At 35.0% G+C, this 8,990-nt stretch overlaps 1 protein-coding gene across 1 annotated transcript; it reads left to right on the forward strand.

The window, feature by feature from the left end:
- Positions 1 to 5,088: 5,088 nt before the first annotated feature.
- LOC143536595 (dihydroorotate dehydrogenase (quinone), mitochondrial-like) lies at positions 5,089 to 8,666 on the forward strand. The gene is made up of 11 exons (XM_077030544.1): positions 5,089 to 5,319; positions 6,244 to 6,320; positions 6,837 to 7,160; positions 7,237 to 7,441; positions 7,518 to 7,598; positions 7,690 to 7,797; positions 7,880 to 7,909; positions 8,024 to 8,161; positions 8,253 to 8,290; positions 8,390 to 8,489; positions 8,592 to 8,666. The coding sequence occupies exons 1-11, from the start codon at positions 5,164 to 5,166 to the stop codon at positions 8,664 to 8,666; spliced, it is 1,332 nt and encodes a 443-aa protein (XP_076886659.1). The 5' UTR covers positions 5,089 to 5,163.
- The last annotated feature ends 324 nt before the right edge of the window (positions 8,667 to 8,990 follow it).

Below are 8,990 nucleotides of genomic sequence, written 5' to 3' on the forward strand. Positions count from 1 at the left end.
GCGCATGGCGCATATCACATATGTTCATGCATCACATGCTCAGGCATCATATGCCCAGGCACCACACATGCTCAGGCATCATATGCCCAGGCACCACACATGCTCAGGCATCATATGCCCAGGCACACATATGCTCGCGCATCACATATGGGCGCATCAGCGCGCGGCGCATATCACATCTGCGCATGAAACATCTGCGCGTGAGAATAAAGAGAAGACCTCGCGCATCCTCAGGATTGGCGCATATCACACATGCACATAATCAACCTCGTCCTTATCCAAATCAGAATTAGGGCAACCTTGATTGTGCACGTCAGACAACCTTCCAGAAGGTATCTTTTTAAGGAATAAGAATATGCTGATGTTGACAGCTGCCAAATGAAAGGTGGACAACTCAGCATGACACATGTGCTACCACGTGATTACAACCAATGAGAAAGCACCAGGTGTCCCAGAGGACACGTGGCGCAGAGCAATTGGAGGAGGCCAACAAGGCTGAGCCCAATCAGTGGAAACCCTAGCACTATAAATACAGCATCAACTCCACAAGTAGGGACATTCATTCATTCACATTCAAGCAGATTCAATTACATTCACTCACAGACAGTTACAGTCAGTAACACTCACAATCACAGCAAATTACAGAGTATTCAGCTATTAAGCAATACTCTTCAGATTTCCTTACTCACACATTATTATTTTCTCCAACAAATACTTATTCTCACACCGGAGGGTTACCCCAAAGAGGACCCCTCTGTCCCTTTCTGAGGGGTAAGTTGACGGTGCTGTTCATTTTGTAGGTGGAAGAACACAGATCCAAGAAAACCATCGGTGTTACGTTCGTCTTTATAAAGTAATATTAAAACTTTTTTAGCCAGGTTCAAGTGCAAAGAAAACCAATCTCTTGTCCAGCATAAATAAGAGTTAGGTTACATTTAATTTCGTCTTTATAAGGTGATATGAAACTTTTTTAGCAGGTTTAAGTGCAACTTAAAGTCGAAAACCCTATATGTTCACTGGTGAGGCATCCAACTCCTAATTAGTTAAAATCTAACAACACAAATTATAACAAATTACTTGTAATATTTAAAAGAATAACTCATAAAAGAAACTTAGAAGGGTCAATTCCACAGCTTTCCTAGACCAGTCTCAATGTTAAGCTACGTTTTTATTTATGAGTTAGATTCTTAGGCAAGTGTTAACATCAACATAATGAAGCGCATTGCATCCACAAAGGGGACACATCTAACTTCACCTCAATAGCCGGCCATTTATATATAGAATGATAATGATAACTATAAAAGAAATACAATTAAATAATATGTTTATAATATGGTAAATATTGTAATTACAATAAAGCTTAATTATTATACTTAATCTAACACTTCTCTATCTAATAGTTTTTAAGCTTAGACTGAAGAGAGAAAGGATAAATACGTTGGAATAAGCGAAGTAGTATATGCTCAAGTAAAAAAGAATGAAAAACGTAAATAATAAAAAATTAACAACCGCGTCAAATCTAAAGTCATAGCGGCTAGAGCCGTAAACGGATCGAACGCTCATCGAACTGCTAGTTAACTATTTGACGGAGAGTCATTTATGTTACTTGATTTAATAAGTGAACAAACATGAACAAATAATTCCATTGGATTAAGTAAATGAACAAACTTAGTCACAAACTATGTTCGTTCAGTTCTATAATGTGTTCGTTTATGTTTGGTTCTAACGAACGTAACGGAAACTGATTGAATTCATGTAGACTCACTGCTCAACATCCAAAACAGAAAATGCTCGAGTTTTATCAACACTTATTTTTGTTTAGTTTTGATAGCGTACCGAACGTAACAGAATCCGACCGAATTCTCGAGAGTCATCGCCTCAATGCCCGGGACTGAAAACGCTCTGGTTTTACCAACGCCGACTTTTACTGACCGATGCTACCCCATTGGTCCGCCTATTTTTTTCTTGTTTTAGTTCCGATACCATAACAAACGTAACCGATACTGACCGAATTCGCGGGTTTGACAAACGCCAAGGTTTTACCAACACCCGAGTTTCAACGCTCGGATTATACCGATGCTCGGGTTTACTAAACAAATAAACATCGTAGCCGATAATTTTTTTTGTTTAGTTCCAGTGTATACGCAACAAATAATGATCAAAATCGCGTTAACTCACAGTTAACTGTAACGCCTGAGTTTCACCAACAAAATTCGCCATGCAACGCGTGAATAAATCACTAGTTATAAGTTATAACTATTAGATTCTTGTTGATGAAAAAAAAAACTATTACCATTGATTTTTTTTGTACGTGGATTAAAAGTATATATTTATATTATTTCAACACATCAGTTGATTCCAAATTGTAACCGGATAGAACCATCTGATTTGGCTCGGTTGAGTCGATCAGTCAGTTTCAACGAGTCATAACATCCCAATTGAAACAACTGAATTCTAGATAAATAAATGTTTCTAAAAAACCCTTGACAATATCTGAATATAAAAATTATATCAGAAACATACAGTGTTTCTCATAGAACATGATATAATATAAAGAATGTATTTTTAAGTTATTAACATGAAAGAATAATAAAAACAAATAAAACTTAGAGACGAAAGAGTAGAATTCAGTAAACCACAAAGTACCTATGAGTTGGGTTTATTCTTGTGCGCCTTCTTTTTATATACTTACCACAGAGAGTTTTCTTTCCTTTTCTGTAGACTTTTTAGTCTTAAGAAACGCTAGTTTTAGGAATAACTATAATTACATAAGGCGTGGTTTTGGTGTGAGTTGCATCTCATTCATACTTAATTTTGTTTCATAGCAATGAAGAAACAAAGTGTAACCAATCGTTTTATTTCTTAAACATTTATATTTTTTTAGTTTTTCTAAAACCAAATATACAATCCCTTAATGTTACTTTTTAAAACCATTTAATGATCATTTTACAAGACTAGAACCTACATTACCTTAGTAGGAATGCACTAAACAAAAAACCTAGTATACGATTTCGTGGAATGATCACCAACCAAAAACGAGCAACCCCACCCCCCCCCCCCACCCGCAACAAATTGTGAACCATGATCCTCCTCCTGGGAATAACCTTTGTGAACTTGTGACGTATTGATAGTAAGATCCAATCCATAATGATCGAAGAGTAGTCACCAATCATTCTTCAAAGTCTACCCTAAGAAAACGAAGGAATGCAACATTCTTACCCAATTTTGAAAGCTTACTCACAATGTAGACATATACAAGTCCTTTGGTTTCTTGATTGCTACAAAGTTGGTTATATCAGGTGGTTTGACGCCATTTTCCAAAATATCAATCACGAGGGATTGAAATATACACTTTAATTGTTAGCTAGTAACCATCATTTTTTTGTTAATATACTTTAAGTAAACTTAGTTTAAATCCTACTTATTTCTAAATTTTACGACTGGTATATTAGACTTTTAAACAACTGTTTTTCGCTAGATCGACATCTATTTACCACCTACTTCGAGGTACTTATAAAATATGTCCCTTTTCATGTTGTTAGATGTTAACTATTTAAGTTTCATAAGAGTAAACTGTGGTTTTTTTGTCTCTGAGGTTGAACTTGGGACTCTATTAACAAACTCATGCTTACTATCAGTATATCACATTAGAAAGGACAATCGTTAAAAGTACACAAATGATATAATAAATAGCCCTAAAAAACTTTTGTAGTACAAGCCCATGCCTTTTGTATAATTGTAATTATGAATAAGACATTTGTTCATCATGAAACAAGTAAACTGTGGTTTTCGTCCTTATGGTTTGTCCAAATACGCGGTTTTAGTCCAATAGTTTTAGATATGTGATTTTCGTCTCTGTGGTTTCATTTCACTTGCAATTAAACCTGACCCCACTAACCCCATTAAGTCTGATCGTTAAACTGTCCCTTTTTCCCCAAATACACTTCAACCCTTCACGCGAAGGGGCTTGCGAATTATGTTGGGGTTTATTTGAGAAGAAAAAGGACAAAATTGCCCCTTTCGTGAGGAGCACACTGATGGGTTTAACGACCAGACTTAACGGAGTTAGTACGGCCAGGTTTAATTGCAAGTGAAATGAAACCACAGGGATGAAAATCGTAGATTTAAAACTATTGGATTAAAACCGTATATTTGAACAAACCACAGGGACGAAAACCACAGTTTACTCGTGTAACATCTCCAAAATTTTGGTTCAAATTTGACAAAATAAAAAAGTTAAAGGATCAATAATAATCTCAAAAACAAGTAATGGGAAAAATTTAAATAAGGAAATATAAGAAAAATAAAGAAATAAATATATAAGGTAATTATTCCCACATGAAGGAAATAAGAAAAAGAAAACTCATCCCACATGAAAAGATGCAAGAAAGTGGAAGCATTTCACATGGGTATAAATAATGAATATGAAATCCATCCCACATGGAAAGTGGTAAAGAAATGGAAGCTCTTTATAAGAGATAAAGTTTCCATAGTTATATTCTTTTATGTTAAGCACGCACCTAGTGGTGCAAGCGGAGGGTACGAAGCACATGCCGCGCACGGGTTCGGGCGATGGCGAAGGGCGTTGGGCGCAATGTGGCGCTTTGATGGCGCACTTCGCACGCTCGCATCGCCGCGAGCCGCTTGAGAGCCGCCTTCGTATTTTTGGACATTTCGAGTAAACCCAGACATGATAAAGGGGGTTTTGTTGCAGACATATACGAAAGGACAAAAATACCCTCACATGCGCCTCACGTGATGGTATTTAACTGACTTTTTCTAACCCAGTTAGTGTAAAGGACAAAACTTGTAGGAAAAAAATGTTTAAAGTACACCGCCTGCAAAGAAACTAAAAAAAACACGAACTGTAATTTGGCTTATTTTAAAGGACAAAATTTGTAATTCTGTCTAAAAAATAAAACATATAAACTTAAAAAGTAAGATGAGATTAGTATAAGGACTAAAATAGCAAGTAAAATTAGTAATCAACGAAAACTAAGATGAGATTACACAGCCGACCATATTCGTCTTCAACTTAGCGTCAAACCACATTCAAAATCCATAGCTATAAATAAAAATGGCAACTTTTTAACAATCTTGAATCAGCTAAGAGTGAAGTTAGAACAATATAATCATCTGGGTTGCAGCTTAAACCATCAAAAGATGTCGAGAAGAATTGGATTCGGATTCATGAAACAATCATTGACACAGAAGCTTAAATCAAAGGCTGTTACAATAACCAATAGCAGGCATTATTGTTCTTCTTCTGCTTCTGCTACTGCAGCTGATAAACCTGATCTTCCTCGTTCGTCCAGAATGGTAACTTTTGTTATATTATTAGAATATTGCACATTATTAATACATTTCACTTTTCAATGTAATTTGACATTGAAAATAAACGATCGAGTTCGGCTTGTTTTGTGCTCTAGTTATAAAGTTTGAGCTCGGGTAGTGAGTAGTTTTCAAGCTTGGTTTGGATTGGATCATTTATTATTTATTAATTAATTTATATCTATATATCTATCTATATATGTGTATCAATAATTACTTTTATATTTTTATATAATTATAATTTTATATATAATATAATATGTGTTATTTACTTATTTTTATCATTATTTTATACAGAACGTTAATTACTCAATACAATTTATAAAAATAACAGGCTTGTATAAGCTCAACAGTTGGCTCAAACTCGATAAGTGATGCTTGGGCTTGTTTTGAGCTCTATTTCTAAAGATTGAGCTCGTTTTGTGATGAGTTTTGCAAGCTCAAGCTTGGCTTGGGCTCAACTTGTTTATTATTTATTAATTAATATATATGTGTATATATATATATTGATATTGATATTTTTAATTATTTTATGTATTAATTTTATTACAATTTTGTATATAAAAAATATATATTTCTTTTTACTTATTTTTCTCATAATTTTGTACATTACATTAGTTATTGAATAAATAATATCAAATGAAAATTATAAAAATAACAGGCTGGTTTAGGCTCACAAGCAGGCTCAAACTTGATAATTGATGCTCAGGCTCGTTTACTAAACAAGTTTATTTTTAGGCTCAAGCTTGTATAAGCTCGGCCTGATTCGAGCATTTTTGCGAGCCGATCACGAGTAGCTCACAAGCGGCTTGGTTCGTTTACACCTTGAATTTGAAAATTGTTAGGTTTAATGTTAGAAATCAAGAGTTGATACCATTTGAATCTGAATGGTATAGGTATGTTAAACTGTAGGGAAGATTACTTACAGGAAGCATAATTGGCCTGGTTGGAGGAGCTTATTTCAGCACTCTGGATGAAGCAACATTCAGGTACTTGATCTGGATATGTTTAATTCAGGGTGTTCAAGGTTCGGTTTTTGACGATTTTTTTAAGTTTAACTGTTAGTTACGGTTTGGCTTTTGTTTGGTTTCGCGGCTTAGGATTATTATGCCTTTATAATAAAAGATGCATAAATTTCGATTATTTGATCAAAATACAGAATTAATAATGTTAGTCTGACTGCGTGTATCGTATTGTAAACAAATCCCAATCATGTGTAAACCTTAAAGCATTAAAAGTTACATAGCCCAAACTTGTAGGGTTTGGTTTTTCTTGATCGATTTAGAGTATAACCGTATACAAAACATCAAGTACGGTTTGAAAGTTTCTAAACCAACTGATTGAAATGTTTTAAAAAAACTAGCCGCGATATGAAAGCGATGACCGGTTTGGGTGGTTACGGTTTCAAACTGAACCTTGAACAACACTATACCAATATGAAATAACATAAATGTGTTACTGGTTTACATAATTACATTAACCACCTTTTATGGACAATTATGCAGTGGTTGGTTATTCTCAGCATCAAAGATTGCAAACCCATTATTTGCATTACTGGATCCCGAAGTCGCTCATCGTCTAGCTATCTCTGCAGCTGCACGCGGGTTGGTCCCTAAAGAAAAGAGGCCAGATCAGCAAATTCTCGGGATTGACGTTTGGGGGAAAAGATTCTCTAATCCAATTGGTCTCTCTGCTGGATTTGATAAAAATGCAGAAGCTGCTGATGGTTTACTCGGATTAGGCTTCGGTTTTGTCGAAATTGGATCGGTAACTCCTCTTCCACAAGAGGGTAATCCAAAGCCTCGTATGTTCAGATTGCGGGATCAAGGGTAAGAAAGTAATTTATAATCAAATGTTTTTGTTATTAATGTTTACAATCACTTATTGTTCTTTGTTTGTGTGCAGTGCCATTATTAACAGGTGTGGTTTTAATGGTGACGGAATCTCTGCTGTTGCAAAGAGGTTGGAGGCTCAACATCAAGCCAAAAATGGAGGGAAAGCGGGGCCCGGGATTCTCGGGGTTAATATTGGAAAGAATAAAACCAGTGAGGATGCTGCTGCAGATTATGTACAAGGTGTTCATTCACTATCACAGTATGCTGACTACTTGGTAGCTTATCTTTTTTTTTTTTAAGTTTATATATAGTTTTATTTACAGTTATGACATTTGTTTAATCATGTTGTAGGTGATTAATGTGTCATCGCCTAATACACCTGGACTCCGCCAGCTTCAAGGGAGAAATCAGTTAAAGGATCTTGTTAAGAAGGTTTAAGATTCGGTTAAACTTCTCATTTTAATCTAATATGGAGATAGAAGGTTATAAAATATAAATCCATCTCATTTTTTGTTGTAATAAGGTTAAAGCAGCTCGCGATGAAATGAAATGGGGTGAAGAGGGCCCACCTCCTTTGCTAGTAAAAATTGCTCCAGATTTGTCAAAGCAAGATCTTGAAGATATTGCAGCGGTATTTATATCTTCAACATGTTGTTAATATTACTATTATTTTATTACAGTTAGGGTTCTTACTTGTTTCGTTATGATTGTAGGTTGCTCTTGACCTCAACTTGGATGGTTTGGTATGCACAAATCAAGCAATATTCACTTACATTTATATTGTGTTAGGAAAACATTGTTATAAAATGTATTTGACATTGCTTCAATATAACTAAGCATTTATTGTTTTGTTGTAGATTATATCAAACACAACAATTTCAAGGCCAGAAGTAGTAGAAGCAAACCCTGTGTCGAAGGAAAGTGGTGGATTGAGCGGGAAGCCTCTTTTTAATTTGTCAAATGACATACTTAAAGACATGTATATTTTAACAAAGGTACACTTGTGATGTGATTTTATAAGCGTATTCGGACAGTCAAATATTTTATTTTTGTACCAACTTTATATTGTTTGTTTTGTTTACGTAGGGAAAAATTCCTTTGGTTGGATGTGGAGGTGTGAGCAGGTTTGTTTCTCATTTTCATTTTAAGTATTTGTTAATGATTACATGGTATAATTGTAACATTAGTAAGTGTGATACTTATTAAATGTGTACTTGAGTTAGTGGTGAGGATGCTTATAAAAAGATAAGAGCAGGAGCAACTCTTGTTCAGCTTTACTCAGCATTTGCGTATGGCGGGCCCGCTCTTATACCTCAAATAAAGGTATGATGCGGCTCAAGCTGTGTACTTCTAACTCGTGTATTTCTGTTGCTTCGTGAATGTTCTGTAATCACAATTCACGAGTCTGTATCTTTCATTCTGCAGGCTGAACTTGCAGATTGCTTAAAAAGGGATGGTTTCAAGTCAATATATGAAGCTGTTGGTGCAGATTGCAGGTAATCTTGTCGAATTAGTTCTATTTGTTACGATTTTGTAAACATAAGTTACTGGGAGAATGCCTCGCAGTTGTAATTTTAACTTCATTCTATTGTAATTTTTATGACGTAAAAAACTTTTCTTTTTTTGTTTGTTTGTTTGTTTTTATTAGCAGTGGTTCTGATGTTTGAGGGAAGAAGAGAATTTGGAACGTTGACTATCGATGATTATGACGAAGAATGGTATGACGTGTTTTATGCTAATAACTAATAAGGCTTTTAGAGTTTTTGGTTTAAGAGTAACCATTGCATTAATGCTTCATTTCACAACATTGTGTTAGATTTATAG

Source organism: Bidens hawaiensis, unplaced genomic scaffold, assembly GCF_021521415.1.
Source record: "Bidens hawaiensis isolate Kalapana, Puna unplaced genomic scaffold, B.hawaiensis_p1.1 tig00010854_1, whole genome shotgun sequence".
In the NCBI taxonomy this organism is placed as follows: domain Eukaryota; kingdom Viridiplantae; phylum Streptophyta; class Magnoliopsida; order Asterales; family Asteraceae; genus Bidens; species Bidens hawaiensis.

Coding starts and splice junctions, on each gene's coding strand:
- LOC143536595 (XM_077030544.1), top strand. CDS start 5,164: ATGTCGAGAAGAATTGGATTCGGATTCATGAAACAATCATTGACACAG. Junction 7,599..7,689: donor TAAAGGATCTTGTTAAGAAG/GTTTAAGATTCG, acceptor TGTTGTAATAAG/GTTAAAGCAGCTCGCGATGA. Junction 8,291..8,389: donor GGATGTGGAGGTGTGAGCAG/GTTTGTTTCTCA, acceptor TACTTGAGTTAG/TGGTGAGGATGCTTATAAAA.